At 38.9% G+C, this 17,467-nt stretch overlaps 2 protein-coding genes across 2 annotated transcripts in view; one reads left to right on the top strand and one right to left on the bottom strand.

Annotated features, from left to right (window-relative positions):
• Positions 1–263: 263 nt before the first annotated feature.
• LOC138026895 (ribosomal RNA processing protein 36 homolog) lies at positions 264–9,994 on the top strand. The gene is made up of 9 exons (XM_068874351.1): positions 264–413; positions 540–555; positions 2,307–2,367; positions 3,989–4,066; positions 4,717–4,783; positions 6,017–6,121; positions 6,632–6,706; positions 7,863–7,980; positions 8,237–9,994. The coding sequence occupies exons 1-9, from the start codon at positions 324–326 to the stop codon at positions 8,380–8,382; spliced, it is 756 nt and encodes a 251-aa protein (XP_068730452.1). The 5' UTR covers positions 264–323; the 3' UTR covers positions 8,383–9,994.
• Positions 8,613–17,467, bottom strand: part of LOC138026894 (acid phosphatase type 7-like) — a 19,121-nt gene continuing 10,266 nt past the window's right edge. Inside the window, exons 8-13 of the mRNA XM_068874350.1 lie at positions 16,026–16,139; positions 14,712–14,772; positions 14,188–14,255; positions 12,116–12,187; positions 10,970–11,107; positions 8,613–9,417 (exon numbers count right to left, since the gene is read on the bottom strand). Of these exons, the coding sequence (XP_068730451.1) occupies positions 9,286–9,417; positions 10,970–11,107; positions 12,116–12,187; positions 14,188–14,255; positions 14,712–14,772; positions 16,026–16,139 (585 nt within the window). The 3' untranslated portion in view covers positions 8,613–9,285. The remainder of the gene's footprint in view (positions 9,418–10,969; positions 11,108–12,115; positions 12,188–14,187; positions 14,256–14,711; positions 14,773–16,025; positions 16,140–17,467) is intronic.

The following is a 17,467-nucleotide window of genomic DNA, read 5'->3' as shown; positions in this document are numbered from 1 at the left end:
CTGTCTGACATCATAATGTTCACCTCCGGTTGCCGTCTGCCTCAGGCCCGGTCAGGGACTTTAAGAAACGACGACGATTATGGCAACGTAAATATACGTCTGAAAAAATCAAACGAAAAACAAGGATATTTTTATGTCATTGAGTTCTTCTTCGTTCTATTTCACGGTTTTGATTTGTTGCAAATTTTCGAACCATGATATCTGGATGTGGTACGGAAACTGGGGCGATATGAGTTATCCCAGTGCTCCAAAATCTCCGCGCGTCCAAGATGGCGAACGAATGACTTATCAGACAAGAATACGCTGTAATTGAAATAAAAAGCATGGATCGAAGAGATTCATTTAAGTCCGCTTCAAACACCACTAAGAGCGATGCAAGCTTTAACGACTTTGACCACGAAGAAGTTAATATTGTGAGTATTGAATTAGTTCTGAAGAAGCATGTGCTGTAAGAGTAAGATTTTGTTAAGCTTACATGGATTGATGTATAGTATTCATTGCGAATACTGACACGAAAATTATTTTTATTCATTTCCAAGGGTCATCTGAGAGAAGGTCAGTACTTAGAAAGGAGGTAACTAATTTAATACGTGCTTTTGCCCTTATGATATAAGTTCTACTATTAAAATCAATTCCACGTCAGTTCAGTTTTCGATTAAACATGCATAATCATTATTCGCGACATATAGATGTAAATCTATATGTGTTTATGTGGACATTTTACTTGGGGAATAGAGTTTACAAGGAGCGCAGTTACTCATCATGTATTTCCTTTTTTTTTTCCTTCGAATAACTTTTCCTACCCATTTAAAGACAGAATTCGATTTTTGATACCCTGTTTAAGACATTTAACGCAGTTTAACACAGAAATTGATAAATCGGTACCCAGATTAAGACAAAAAATGATAAATTCGATACCCTGTTCAAGACAAAAATTGCACCCCATATTATAAAGACTCCTTTATTAGACTTAAATATTGACTGCTTACATGTACCTGAATGAGTGTAGCCTTTCTTAATACTGGTCGACTTATTTCTAGTTTATAACTGATATAGCGTTATGTTGTTATCAGCTCAACTCACTGAGTTGAGTGCTTAGTTATTAATTTTTTTCATTTTCATCCTCATGCTACATTGAGTTGTGCTTCAGTTTTCCATCACTATCCATCTCTCCCCACTCACCCTACCCCTGTTTCAATAGACCTGGACTATTGGCATAATAATAGTAATAATAATAATAATAATAATAATAATAATAATAATAATAATAATAATAATAGTAATAATAATAATAATAATAATAATAATAATGGGCATGGGTATACACCAGCCACTTTTCATTGCCTGTAGCAGGTCAGATGACATCCCTCTGTCACCCCACTGTTACTCTTCCATGACACTTTGCAGGTTCATTTTTAGCACTTGTCACTTTAAGCTGCATGTCACAGGGAGGGGAAGGTTGCTACCACCCTTCGTCCATTTCACTGTTGCTCAGAGCATGTTGTTGCCACTCTCACTTGCTGTGTTGAGTGAGTGAGTTGCCATCATCCCTTATACATTCACTCACATGATGTGTTTCTGCAACAGGTTTTCTTGTACTGATGAACCTTATATCTGTATTCCCATTTACTGCCTGAGATGGCGATCTTCTTTATTGTCATCTTGTTATTTACATACATAGGGATGAAGTTGGCAATATATTCAAAATGATGTTTCGTGGGATGTCTTGTTTTCCATGCTTCCACTCTTTTGTTTCTATATCTAATCTTTGAGTTACATGTACCAGCACTCTCAACTCATATGTCATTTAATGGGACATCGAAAAATAATTAGGATAGTATGCGCACTCTCATTGGTCAATAGGCGTGTTTAGATGAGAGAACGCGGCTGTGAGATCACACAGATTTTGATTGGTTATGTATTGTCAGAGGCACATTTTGATTGGTTGTTAGGAAATGTGAGTGTGCGTCTAGAAAATCCGTTTCAATCAAGAAGTAAAAAAACCAGCATTTTCCTTCATTTGTTGAATTGTCTTTTAGAAATATTTTATAAAAGCAATAGAGGACTTTTTTCCATGTTTCCATTTGCCTCATCTTTAGAAACACTCTGGGTAGTTGGGAGAATTCTTGACAGTTATGCAAACCCTGGACTGCGTCTCAGGTTTGCATAACTGTCTCGAATTCTCCCAACTCCCCCTCGTGTGTAGATGAGGGTATGGAAACCCGAAAATCATCCTCTTTTGTAATTAGCATTCATGTTTTTAACGAGAACTTTTTTTATAAGAGCCTGACTTTATGGTCTTGTAGAACTATCAGAAATTCCTTTCTGTGAACTGGAGGAACTTAAACAAAAAGTTGGATGCAAAAGGTAGGTATCCAGTCTTACAGAGAAAATAATAATTAATATAATAATAATTTATTCTTATTACCGGTATATATGAATTAAAGTAAAGTTTTTAAACTTTCACATGATATGACTTTCTGAACGAAAGATTGTGACATTTATTTAAGGAAGCAATTTAAGCTGTTACAACATTTCCGAAAAGAACTTACTACATGTAAGTATTTAGTGCAATCTTAATGTTCCATTCAAGCAGAGCTTTAATTTTTTTTCTTCCTTTGACAATGCAAGACTGCTCTGCTCTAAGATCAAATTCTTAAATGTAATTTTGACAACCACTAGTTTGGTTCATTTTACGCCATGTGCGTGTGATGGGTAGGGGGAAAGTAGCAGGAAATACAGTCAATTTCTGATAACTTGAAACTTTACTACATGTAACTCAAACCTCGCGCTAACTTGAACCAAAGTTGATTTCCCCTGGATTTCCATCATACCCTTACTGCAATTAATTTACTCAAACCTCCCACTATCTCGAAGCAATTTTTGTTTCCCCTCTGGTCATTCTCTATATATTTTTACCCTTGATAACTCAAACCATGTCTGTCAATACGTGACAAATCAAAACAAACAGTGTGCCACAGTCCAAAACATTTAATTTATTTTGAAGAGCCGTGTAATCTTTGTCCTTTCTTGCCTTACACGAAAACGTGTCAGTCCAATTCAGGTATTGTTGCTTTAGGGTACGTTTGTTTAACTGCAGTCCCTGCATGTATCTTCGAAAAGAGTTGTTGCTTAACTCCTAACTCCTGATAACTTGAACTCCCATTAACTTGAACCCTTCTTCAATTTCCCTTGAAGGATCGAGTTATAATGGGAGTCAACTGTATTAGTGAAAGATGCATACATGTGTGTATAATAATTATAGTTCTCACCTTTACTTAGAATTTTTAAATGAACGGAAGATTTTTTTTGCGATGGTGTTTCAGGATACTCAGGAAAGATCTGAGTGCTTCTTGATTATTAGTACTAGTTCAGATGCTCAAGATTGCATTGTTTTTTTTTCCCAAGTATCCCTGAGTCTCCATTGAAAAAAATATTTTTTACCACAATATTGCTTGTAATCTCGCCATCTGATTGGCTAATTTGCCATTGCCAATAAGAGTCTAGACAATGCTGCTCGCGTCATGCTCGCATCAATTTTTCACGCAATGTAATAGCCAATCAGGAATGCCCATTTTGGGAAATAAACCAATCATATTGCAAGAAAGTTGTAGACAACGCTTGCTCTTTTTTCGTGTCATGATTTTGGTCAGCTCTGCTGCACCTCGTGAGACCACAACATTTTGACCACTGTGATGACGAATATAGTTGTCGATAAGAGTACAGACAACACTGAACCACTTTCTATTATTTTGTTAAATTTCTTCATTTCATCTACCAGGGTTTACAATTTCCACATCAGTCATTTTATATATATCTTTTATTTTTAAAAAAACAGAACATTAAATTCCAAGACTGCAATTGGCATTACTTGGATTGAGATCTTTATGGAAATGTGCAAAAAATTGTAATACATGCATTGTACCTATCAAAAGCTACTTCAAGTTGATAGTGGTGCATTAGAATTAAAGTTAATTTCTTATTCAAGATACAACAAGGTGATTCATGGCCTCTTTGATAAGGAAGGAAGGACTTCAAGGGTCAAAAAGAGGGAAAACAAAAATACGTAAGTAGGATTTGCATATTAAAGAATAATTATTATAATTATAGAAAATTACCTGTAATTTGCTTGAAAGAGCTTAAAAGAGCATGCATGGATCTTAAGTTTGAATTGATTCAGTGCAGTTCTTGTATGAAGTTATTGTTTACAATGAAAAAAAACTATTCCAGGTATTATGTTATGTAACTGTATATACTTGAATGTAATAATTCAGCATGGTCAAAACCTCAAAAAGGCTGATTAAATAATTGCAATATGCAGAGAATTAGTAAATTTGCTAAATTGGAGTGTAATAATTGCAATAATAATGCAAAAAATAACACAATTGCAACAAAAAATACAGCCGAGATATCGCGAGCAATAGACCCATATCACTCAATGTCCAAACAAAAGATTTTGCCCGTCGAACCTCTCATTCAATGTGAGGCTGGACGGGCAAAGACAATGCAAAGACAAAGCCTTTATTCCCCAAGGACTCCAAAATGGCCGCCGAGTGATAAAGGTGAATTGGTGCACTTCCTAAACAGACAAATGAAGGGGTTGTTTTTCTAGAGAAGCTGTGGTACTTCTCCCAGACCTGGTCGATTTTTTATTTTCATGATAGCTTATCAATTGAAAATGATCTAAACAAAGTGGGTGATTGTATTCACTTCTAGACCCACAGAAATGTCATCCAAGAAGAAAGTGCCTCGACTCAGACAGGTCATCCCAGTTAAAAAACGAGTGAGTTGCATACTTTTAGTGCTAAGAATCCATCAGGCAAGACGTGAAGTAAAATCAAACAAGTTTCTTTTGCAAAAAAGGACTGCAAATCATTAAATTTTGATATGGATCACTGCCAGTATTGTTACTTAACCCAACTAGCCACCAGCTTATAGGGCAGTGTAGCTGGGTGTTAGCAAGTGGTAATTTAATCCAGAGTTCTTCCTATGAGTAGTTTTTAGTGATTCCTGGTTTACACTTTTGGCTACACTCTTGTAAATAGTCAACTGGTCCATGTCTCTTGTTGGGAATCTTAAAATTTGACTGTATTATTTTCTATAATTGGCCCTGAAAAGTCTCAGATTAGAGTGGTTAATCTTTGTATAGGAAATCATGTGAACTTGCTCGCGCAATTTGTGATTTATGAGCACAAGTGATGTTTTAAAAGTTCTCAAAATTGCACGAGCCGTAGACGAGTGCAATTTGAAAACCTTCGGAACATCACGAGTGATTTTTTTTATTCATTACTGGTATACTGTATACTCAACAAAATCGCTCCATCGCTTTGTTTCCATAGCAACTTCTGTACGTGCACTGTGATTGGCCACTAAATTTAAAATTTGGATAAAACATTTATCTATCAAGTTTTTCATGTCGTTTCTATTACATAAACTTGTAAAACTGTTTGAATCTTGCACTTGAGCAGCTATTTCAAACAGATTTAGTTTTTCAGATTTTGACACTGCAATCTTTGTGGCATTTGAACCTTCCGCTTGACTTCGACTAGTTTCCTTGCCCGCGCACTGGATTAACCTCAGAGATATAATAAATATCTTACTAACCTCGTTTTCTCAGTCCGTATTTTAAGTTACGGATTCTCATTTTTTTCCTGTAACTTACAGTGCAGACCTCGAACTCGGTTAGTAAGAGGTATTGATGTTATTATTATTATTATTATTATTATTATTATTATTATTATTATTATTATTATTATTATTATTATTATTATTATTATTATTATTATTATCATTATTATTATATCTATTGAAATGTCACACTGACCAATTAAGGCCAGTGATGGGGTTTTAAGCCCAGCTACCCTTCAGGCAATCCACTGTCAGGCATATGTGCTCACGGGAACCAGCAGATTACTATTATTACTATTATTATTATTATTATTATCATCATCATCATCATCATCATCATCATCATCATCATCATCATCATCATTAACAGTATCATTTTTATTTATAGGTATCGAGAGACCCCAGATTTGATGAGCTCTCAGGAACATTCAACCAGGAAAAGTTTGACGAAGCGTATTCATTTTTAGATGACATAAAAGCAAACGAGAGAGAGGTACCCTGACCACAGTAACAACGTCAGCCATTTTAGTTTTTAATCATGGTTTAAAAAATATGCTCTTACAATGAGTTTATTCAATTTGAATCAGCTTTTCGGGATCAACATGTATGATGGGTCGTGATACGGAGCGTCAATTTCTATGTAATCTTTAGATTTAGCCAAGCCTAAAGGCGGAGCTCCCTGGTTATTTATTCTTACTGCCTGTAGGGGTTAGTGAAGGAAAGGTTTCGAATTGTCCGCGTTTTGATGATTCCGGTTGCTACTTTAATAATGAAATCATTTTCTTTGCTTTCTTCTATAGAAAAAAAAGCCATTTCAGTCAACCGTCAATAGCCAGCGAATAGGAATCACGCTAAAATTAGAAGCCGTAAAAAAAAAATGTCAGTTCAAGGTCAAAAAAGAGTTTTACTGACGTACTAACTTTATTCCACTTTATCTCTGAAAACGAGATTGTTCGCTGTGGTCTGAGGAGAGGTTGAGTCAATTTGATCCTGTCTTTTGCAGCAATTGAAAAAAGAGTTGAGGAAAACCAAGCAACTGGACCGAAAACATCAATTGCAATCGCTGCTGAAAAGAATGGTAAGTCTGTGAAACCATCCACATCTGCAAAACCTAACTAACAAATGCTGGGAAATGTGGCTGTGAAAATCCGTATTTTCCTTCCCGGGAAATGCATACACTGTGAGTTACTTGACAACACATCCGGGTAAATCTCGGGGAAACTCGTAATCGGCGTTCCGGTTCAAATTTAAGCTTGGGCCCGACAATAGATATCGATTGCCTCTGAACACTTGAGGTGGTCTCCCAGTGTCGATATTGTCGCTGTTCAGTAGTATATAAAAACTGTTATTTCTTTTAAAACAGTGTCGGGAAGGCAAAAGCAAGGAGAAAACTCGTTTATCTACTCGAAACAGGGGCACCCAACGAGAATATAGTTCAACACCACTTAAACATAGCATTGTTAAATGTATTTTGGTTTTTAAATGGTAGATATAGGCATATTTTTATCCCCTAAAAATGTTTCTTGTGTTCGGATTTCCTAGCTGAAAGTCTAGTGATCCGAAAATTATAGGTATCAAAACTTACCATTTCGAAAATTTCAGCCAGAAAAAAGGCTTCCGAAAAATTCTAGGTGACCTTTTTAGGGTAAAAATTCTTTAAAAATTGGCAATTATACCTTTTTGTAGATGTTCGAAAATCCTAGGACAGGAGGGCAAGCAAGAAATTTTAAAACAAAAATTTAATGTTCCGAAAATTCTAGATCCCAAATCGTCTTCCGAACAGATATTTTCCGAAAATTGCCCCTGTCGAAAGGATTTGCTTAAATTAGAAATTACTGCATGGACTGGAAATTATTCTTGAAAAACGCATACTAAGGTTGTTAAATAACGGACTCTAGTCGCGCTCTTGGAAGTGAAGTATAAACATTTCATATATTAAGGGTGCGTTCGATTAACCGTATTGCGGAAGAGGAATACATAGAATAGAAGTTAGAAATACTTTGTTTGTACGGAGATTCACATTAAAATTGTCAAACACATGCTAAAACGCCGGGACATACCGTTTTGAATCATCACTCCACGTATTCTTATTCCGGAACAAGGTCAATCGAACGCACCATGAGTCTCACCATTAGCTTCCTTCTTAATGGTAGCTAACAAAGAGTTTATTGAAAGCCAAAGCCACATATTTTTCTTGGGGTGTTTGGAACAGTCTGGGACTTTCTTAAATTCAGGAACAACAAGAAGCAGCTAAGAAAGCAGCAGACGCCAAGAGGGAAGCAGAGCGACAGAGAAAGAAAGCTGAAATGGAACTGGTGAAGCAAGGCAAAAGACCATTTTACTTGAAAAAATGTAAGTGAATTCGCCATTTTTTTTTCACCACAGCAATCTGAAATATTATTTACGAAAATTCATATAAACGATGGAGCATTAAATATTGTCAAACATTCCTCACATCAGTAAACTTGCTTTGCGTAACAAGTGTAATGACGTTGTCTGCTGTTGAAAGAATTTCAAGATGGCGGTTTCACACGACTTTGGTACGCCCACATTTTAAGGCCTTTGATGACGCAAAATCACTTTGAGTTCTCTTTGCACATTTTAACAGCTGATAAAAAGAAGTTGGAATTGGCCGAGAGGTACAAGGAATTGAAGTCGTCTGGAAAACTGGAAAAATATCTCAAAAGAAAAGGCAAGAAAATGGCGAGTAAAGAGAGAAAGAGAATGCCCCACCGAAGAGGTTTGGAAACGTGAGAAGAATGTTGGAAAGTCTTCGCAGTGACAAAGAAGATTGCTGGAGAGGCATTACTCACGAAAAAGACAGTTACCTTCTGAGTGACCTGGCCTGTTCGTGGAACCAAGGCTGCAAGTGACAAGCGACATTCGAGTTGCAAATGCGGGGCAGTTTCTCCAGTGTCGTAAAAATTCAAACTTTCCTCAAGCCTTATTCAATACCTCTGTATTAATAACATTTCCTGTTACCATGACCGTGTACTTTATTGTCCTGTTCTAAATCCAGAATTGGCGAAAGTCGTTATTACAATGTCGCTATCAATGATACGAAGGAGGTTTAAGCCTTTTTAAAGCAAAGCCTTTTTCTAGTAAAGCACGACAACCGGAAGTGGAAATCTCGGGTTTTTGGTGAGCCGTTTCTTCCAAAATCCGATGAAATCAGCTTCGTAAAAGCAAAGGCACTTAACAATAGAAATATGGTGATACCGAGGCAGGTTAAAAAGGGGAAACTTTTCACTTCCGGTTGGTGCTTCTTTCCGGCGCAAAAACGTCTGTGGTTAATTAAGCTTCCTTCCGTCAGTGAAAGACCGGACTTTTGTTTTTTTACACCTGGGTCGAATTGACCAAAGTCCTTTTTTGGTTGGCTTGACTATGTTTTTACGTTGCCATGGTGATCGTGCTTCCAACAAATTCATGCCATTGGAATAAATGGCACGACTGATGACGTTTTCTCTTATCGCTGTGTTACTTCATAGCACTAACCTCGAAGCTAGTGCAAAGTTGAAAATAATGTTCGCGTTACGTCCCATTCACGAAACTATTTTATCTTATTGGCAGGTTTCTTTTATTTTTCTGTTGTGCTGACCAGTGTCTCCTGCATAATTTATAGCCTTCTTCACGTGTATGGATATTTCGACCACTGTGTCACTCCACGGAAGTTACATGAAGTTCCGAAACTTTTCCAACATCTCCAGTCTCAGTTTTATCATCGGGTTCCCAGGCCTCCGGACCGTGTTTATCCTTAATGATCCATATTTTGTCTATCACTTGGTAGTCCTGTGTAAAAAAAAAAAAAAGAACATTGAAACAAAGGAATATGCTTGCAACGATTTGAAGGAGTACACTAAACGGACTTCATCCGAGAGTTGTGTAGATCGTAAAGTGTAGCATTTCCATCATTAGGGTAAAGACAAGTTGAGCACATACGCCTGAATTCCAAGCTAATTTTAAGCCTGTTATTTGCTCGTGTCATTTTGACCCTTCTTAGCCCTTTTGAACAAAAGTGTCTTGGCTAAGATTCTGCTGTTGGATATCTTTCGTTGAAGAGTTGGCACTGATTTCTTTCTTTATAATGACTAGCCCCTTGATTGCTCTAATATAATTCGTTGAAGTAAACGTACAACTGTTGAAAAGAGATGACCCGTTAAAGGGTCTATCGCGAATTTAGGCAAATTCAGAGATTGGGAAGTAGCAACCAAATCAAGCGAAAATTAAAGTAACCACTTAACACATTGACTGAAGTTTTGAAGCCTTTTTAAGTCGGGTTGCAAACGCTAGGTTCATACTCGGTAGTTTTTAATATTCTTGTTGCGACAAAAGACACTGATTAACACGAATGTGGTGCTTCTCCGTATATTGTTTCCTCTTACGCATGGGTCCCTAATGAAAAGCAGCCTTTACCAAATCAATCTCGACACCAGAGCTCTTCTCGTTTGCGCATGACTGAGGGAGAGCAAAACTCTTAAGGTTCAAATAGCCAGTTTTTGGCTATATGAACCCTACGGCCTACGGCCCACAGCCTCGGGTCATGCGCAGACAAAATCCGAGGCTCTAGTGACAAGAATGTTACCAAACGAACTAAAGAAACTTGCGGAAAAATGTATTTTTATAGCTGTTTTCAACTGAATGTCTGAATCAAGAAAAACGGAAGCTTTTTGGAGGCTGTAATGGTTTGTTGGCGTGATTTGGTATGTGTTCCACTTGTCCAAAGTTACTTTTGATGCATAAACGATCGAGTTCTTTCTTTAAGAAGTTGTTGCTCAATCTTCAGGTGCGAGTATATTTGTCACATACAGTCCACTGCGCAGAGTTCGCTGGCGTTAAGCCTGGTTTTCGATAGAGAGACACGCTTTAGCATAAGCATTACACGCATACGCATTACACGTCTTTTGTCCTACGTTTCAGTGGCTCCTGAATTTCCGTAGCCCCTAGCTAATTATGGTAATGAGGAGGAATGGGAAGAGAGTGGGAGTAAAAATGAGAATTGAGATAAGAATGGAAATGAAAATCGGAAAGCACACAATACAATGGGCGCTTACTATCCCACCAAAAAAAACAACTCCCTTTGAAATTTCGGAAAGTTCATGTGCCCAATATTCCGGTCGCACAAACCCTACCCACGCCAATGTGTCACGTAAGCTTTTTGTGAGCATGAGAAAATAAAAACAAAAAATGCGACATTTTGTCTCGACGATCATTTGGATCGTACCACTTCCGACGGCGCGTAAATTCATCCCGGAATAAACACGTACTGTTCCTACTTGACTTCCAACCGAAATTTCCGGAATTTTGGGGCAATGGTAAGCGCCCTCCACTATTTACCCCTGACCTTATCGATGCTGACTTGTTCGAGGTACAAGTGACTGCTGTTGAAAACCTGTACCCTAGTGTACCCATAATCCAATGTGCGAAACGCAGTCCACGAACCATAATCTCGCTTAAATTTGTCATGGCAATACTTGCAGCCCTAAGACAAATTGATGAAAATTTTGAAAAAGGAAAACAAGAAAGAGATTTGTTGCCTTTTTCGTTGTGAGATGAGAGTGCAATATACCTTATTCGAAAATGGCCACAGTTTTAGTATTCTTTTGTTTTCTTGCAGATTGGCCTTTCTGGCCTCGCTTTCAAACGTAACATTTAACCTCGAACGAGGTCAAAAGGGCCAATTTGTCATCAAACAAAAGACTACTAAAATGGCGGCCATTTTGGAATAAGGCGTATGATTAGACAACCTCGTTCCCAAGACCTATGTTTAAAGCGAAGGGAGAGGTCATAAAAACGAGGTTGCAAATACTCGAAGGGGGTAGTTTCTAAAGAAACTGTGGTGCTGCGTCGGTGGGGAAGTACAGTATACAAAAATTTGGTTTTATCAACGGAGTTGATAATGTAAATTGGCCACCGTACAGAGATTCTAAAAGCTGACGTTTCGAGCGTTAGCCCTTCGTCAGAGCGAATCCAATTCATTTTACATTAGCCATATTACATTATCAACTCCGTTGATAAAACCAAATTTTTGCAAATATTCGAGACGAATTCTTGAATCTGAGTTCGCAGAACTGGAAAATTCTTCAAACCTGGAGTGGATGCTCTAAAAAAAAACACGTTCTCGTAGGCATCTCATACTCAAATGTAAAGTTCGCTCGCGACAACAAGAAAGAGTGGACTTGAACTTCATGGGCATACTCAAAGGAAAAGAGCGCGACAGCGCGGCAACTATTAACCAAACATACCCAATTCTAGCCCAACATCAGAATTAAATTCTTGCGAAATACTGGGCTAAAACTTAAAATTAATATTCAAGTCTTCAAGACAAAAGTCCTCTTCCTCCAGGCTCTAAGAGACCTTTCTTACAACAGACTTTACCGTTTCGTACACGTAGATTGTGGCAACAAAAATGGTTTTCAATACACAGTGGAAATGGAAATGACTGTAAATTAAGAGAAAAGGCCCTTTCTACTTCCAAGCCGTTCCTTACCGCTGACCCAGTTGTTATGTGAACTGGGGCCTTTGGGTTTGTGTAGGGTTTCTCTTCAGATCCACTGTACACCTAAAGAAAAAGATATCTGGTTATGGTATTCTTACCATTGTTGCAGGCCAGGTTATGAGGGATTTTTCTGCGCGCTTTTCTAAACAAGTTACAGGTCGAAGTCGACCGATGAATGAAGCAGACAGTGTAGCTTTGAGATCCGGAGATATCGGGTTCAAGACTCATTCTAACCACTCCTTGAATGGCTCTCGTTCAACTTCTCGGTTGCTCTCGAAAACAACCACCTGGCTCGCCTCCGGCCGGTTGAGATTCTTGTTGTTCTGTTCTATTGTGCCATTAATTTCGAAAAACCTCAAACAACAATAACCACAACCAGCTTTTGTGAGCCCGCGAGACTGAGCACCCCCAGCAAACCACTGTTTTAACGAAAATTGCTGGTCAGCAACCTGGTTCTGGTCATTGCTGTCTAAGGTCTTCCATTAATTTTGTTTCATTGGCTCTCAAAAGCGCCTAAGGGGAGTGGTCAATTAAGTACCAATGAGCTTTATTTAACTGTCAGGTGTATTTAGCGCTGAGGCACTTAATTGGGGACACCGCTGTACAGAAATCAAATCAAATCAAGCAACTAATAGAGCGGTTGTCAATTGAGTGTTGAAAGAAATTGGCGAATTACTTTGGTTTTGCACATTTTTCAACCAATCAGAACTGAAACCAAAACCAATCGTGGCTAGCACGAGCACATTTTCCCGCGCTTTGTGTCGGCTACGTGTAATTACTTCGTCCTTTTTGATTGGCCAAAGTAATTATTTTGGTTTTAGTTTTACGACACTCGATTGAAACTCGCTCTATTAAATCGTAGGTTGGGTTTTGAGGACACCTCCCGGAGTGGAGTAGAGAACCAACAAAGTCAACCCACATATGACGCAGAGAAATGGAACCGAACCCAGGCCACAGTAGAGGGAGGCGAGTGCTCTCACCTCTGCGCCATCCCTGCTTCGCATCTATGGGAAACTATTCGCTACTTAGTTTCTTTTCAATTGGGTGTCGTAAATTGAATTGCGACTAAAAGTTCTCTCCCTGGCCAGTCACGGCAGACGAATACAATTAAAATAACCAATCGTAAATTGTGTTCTAAGAGCGAGAAATATCTCCCTTACGTCGAAGTAGCTGCAAAGCGAAGCCAGTAGAGGTCTTTCGACCTTCTGCAAAGTGTTGTGATGCCAAAAGCAAAGCTTAATTGTGTAACTCACGTAAAACACGCATTAGAGCGGTTTTCACTTGAGTGTCGAAAGTAATTAGATGATTACTTTGGTTTATGATTACTTCACTTAGTGATTGGTTCAAAGTTCTCGCGCCATTTTTTCAACCAAAAAACAAAACCAATCGTGCCTCGCACGTGCACATTTTCCCGCGCTTTGTGTCGGCTACGTCTTATTACTTCGAGTTTTCATTGGTTTACTGGATTGTCTCCGTCCTTTTTGATTGGCCAAGGTAATTACTTTGGTTTCGGTTTTACGACAGTCGATTGAAACTCGCTCTAACTCTTATTTATATTAGATTAGCTCTTTTGATTGTCTCCGTCTTCGGAAACTAGCACTACTGGCTTGTTTATTCTTGAGAGATTCAAGCAGAAAGCAGTTGAGTTGACCAGTTTTAGCACTTGGCCTCCTTCAATTTGACTGTGTTTGTCTGTTTTGCTGTAATGTGGTCTCATTCACAAAAGCCCTTTAAGCTAATCCTGCCAAGCAGACCACATTGCTGAAGGAAAGGCCAGATGACAACACCGAGAACTCCATGCCCTACTCCTTTCGACTAGTGTGTGGGATCTTTAACGAGAAGACTTGAAAGTCTAATCATTTGCAGGTTCTCCTCAGTTGCGCAGTTAAAAAAAACAAGTTGCACAGTTAAGCAACTTTTGTTGTTTAAGCAATCACTTGATCGAGAGATCATAGGCAAAAAATAATTTCCCTCGGTCGTACTACCGTTTAGAACTACCTCTGGAATGCAGAGAGAGTTCGAACCTGTCAATCAAGAAGTTGATACACTGCTGATGGTGTTACCTTATGATTGTAAACGGGAAAGAGCCGCTCGTACGAATGCTCGTGCGCCCAGAATTCTACGTCCACACCTGAAACACATCACAATGTGTGAAGTCAATTCTCTATCTCCCTCTTTCAAACAAAGCCCAATGATTAAATTTCAAGACCCTTTTCATCTTGTCTTGATCTTTGTAAAGGGAAATCTCAAAAAGCAGATTCATTTGAAAAGTAAAATGCCCTTGTTGTAGGAACGTCTCATAGAGGAAGATCTTTGGTGCTTCGCTATTGTCGTTTTAAAGCAATGACTAAAACGAACCAAACGTCTTCTTGCCACCCACAAATTGACTTCAAATGTTAAAAAAGTGTTAAACTATAAACCAAATAACCTCCAAAAAACATTAAGCCTCTTTATACGCTTGCTAATGAGGCGAAATTCCTAGCGCTAAATTCCCGCCTTCTTCGCGTTCCCTGCACTAAGAAAGGTGGTCGCCGACCAAAAAAGCAAACAAAAATTTAAAAGCGCTACACAGTGAATCCGTTCTTACCGTGCTTGTAAAAGAGATTCTCCAAAGGATATAGCTTCTCAGACGATAATCCTGTTCTTATCTTCAAAGATAGGAAAACTAGTTTTATAAGCTCTATCAAACTGTTTGATAGCATTAACTGACGAGCGATGCTCGACCAAAGTTTTATTCTTCCACCCAAATAGCGTATATTTTTTCCGTTTAGCACCGAAAATAACGACCTCTTGCCAGTCCCAAAACTATGCCTCCTAGTAAAGCAGGTCCGATTTTGTGACCATTGGCAACCACTGTCGATTTAAATTCCTGAACTTGCGCAGAATAGCCAGAAGCCCACGAATAATCGATGTTTGTTTCGGAACCAGCAGAGGGTCGTTATTGTGTGGACTTGTCAAAACTTTGGCACTTAGAGACCTTTAGCAACGAACTTTTCGGGCGATAACGCGAACCGCGAACCTCGGGATATCACGTGATCTTGTCCGTGCGGTCACGTTTGCAGTCTGCGGTTCGCGTTTCAACTTCAAGACACCGTTCTTGAGGTAAGTGATTTACGGCAGCGCTTTATAGCCAGAGATCAATCAGACCTCCCGTTTGACCATATCAGTCATGTTCTTACATCTGCTTGCTATCTATTGGAACAATTTTGAAGATCAAATATAAGTTTTGGGAGAATTTGAGCTGTTTGATTTGAGAGCAGCTGTAGCAATGAAAAATCCAAGATGGCGGTGCCGATGTGCATAACAGGAACGGCTTGCTAAAGTTCAAAATCGAGCTAACCTCTAAAGGCAAACACTAACCGGAAATCGCAGTTTGGGGTTTGCGGTATATCCCGAAAGCTTCGGTGCTAAAAATCTCTATTCTCGCAAATAGACTGGAACTAGCACGGTATTGAGGACTATGCAAGGACGAGCCTCCATTGCATGCAAATCCCAGTTTATTGTGAGAACACGAACCAGGGCCCAGTTCCTCAAAAGCCGATGAACGCTAACCTAAGATTAAAAATTAACCAAGCAGTTTATTTCTCTACTCCCAAATGCTGTTCAACGCAGACTTTCGGCAGAACTTTACATGAGAAGACGTCAATCTTGATAAACAAAAATAAGCAAAAGAAACTTTCACCAAAAAGTTGAAAACGTGAAACAAAAGTTTACGCTAAGATTACGTTAATCGGCTTTCGAGGAACCGGGCCCAGGTCTTTTACCTGGTTGCGTAATATATATGTAGTTGCAACGCCCAAAATCTACATCGACTACATACACTTCAGTTGGACTGGCATGATGCAGTTTACCAGTCAATCAAATTTATAGTAGGAAGAGGATACACAATAGACTGACTTACTTCGTTCTCATGGTTTTCACAGCTATCCCCCACAGAGTTAGAGCAATACATTGGACGATGTCCCATGGTTATTATCCAAGGTCTCTTTGCACGATTTTCTGGGCGACTGGCTTCCTACGCGATCATTAAAGATAGATAGAAGAAACGGTTGCGCCCTCAAAGTACGAGTTTCAAGTTCTGAGCACGCACATTAAGTTCGAACATTCATGGCTTTCTTTTACTTACGCTTACTCAAAGCAGAAATCTCTTAAGTAATCATGCAACTTCAGTCTTAAGGTCTTCTCGGCTTTGTTGAAGGCCGAGAAGACCCTGGGAACGAGATTCAAGATAACTTTATCCGGTCGATAAGTCACTATCCGTTAGTTTCAATCTCTGCAAAGACTTCAGTATTTGCTCTCGTAACTGTAAACATGCACACTCTAAGCACATCTTGTTAAAAGGTGACTAAGAAAATCTTGGCCAATGTTTAACGTGAGGAATATTTCATACTCTGAATAATGACTCATGAATCCACTAGATAAAGTTATACGGCTTTTGAACAACCTGAACTTCGCCATTGCCACTTTGAGATGAAGTCAATCAAAAAAACCCAACAAAGTAATCAAACATATTTATTCCTCTTAAACCAAAGGAATGTTTGAGAAGTGAAAAGTCGTCATGGACGACAAATTTAAGGGTGCGTTGAGAGTCTCTAGGTCTTTTAAGAAATGAAAATAACAACAACAACAATAACAAAAACGCCCAAAACAATAATGTCATTGGTTAAAGAGGAAAAAGCAATCGTGCTCCACGTGTGCACGTATTTTACGACGTCTGTTTGCGGTGCTCTGCATAACAACGACGTGAAATCTCCAAATTTGTGGTTTTGACGACAATGAGGTCACACAAATGTGACGTGAATCTTTCATTCTGGTCTATTTTCCCCCTGAAACCGCTTGTACCAATTTACTTTTAGGATAGGCTTAACTGATTAGAGTGTAATGTGAAGTGCTACGTTTGTTCCCCATATGAGCCATGTGAGCGTTAGCCCTACTAACGGAAATGGGCCCACACAAGGACAGAGAAAATCTCTGACCAGGGTGGGAATTGAACCCAGGACCCACGACCCACGAACCCACGTTTGCAAAAACTTAATCCTTCCTTGTACCGTTTAGGATACTTCGCCCACATTGTACGACGTACACAAGACAGAATAATCGTGAAAGTCTTTCGATAGCGCAAATTTGTATTTTGAGGTGACGCATTCGTCGACGTTGCCGTAGCGGATCTTAAGGGCCCTTGATGCAACCTTGATGCAACGCGACCGTTTGTAATTGTTTTGAAAATGGCACTATTGTTGAATAGTGTATTCCGATTGGCTAGTTCATGCGCGGCTCGCAATACATTCAGGGTGGAAATGGGCCCATATATCGTGAGGTACACATTTTTTGGAAGCTTACAAG

This window comes from Montipora capricornis, chromosome 12 (assembly GCF_036669925.1).
Source record: "Montipora capricornis isolate CH-2021 chromosome 12, ASM3666992v2, whole genome shotgun sequence".
In the NCBI taxonomy this organism is placed as follows: Eukaryota; Metazoa; Cnidaria; class Anthozoa; order Scleractinia; family Acroporidae; genus Montipora; species Montipora capricornis.
This window is presented reverse-complemented; position numbering and strand designations above follow the sequence as displayed.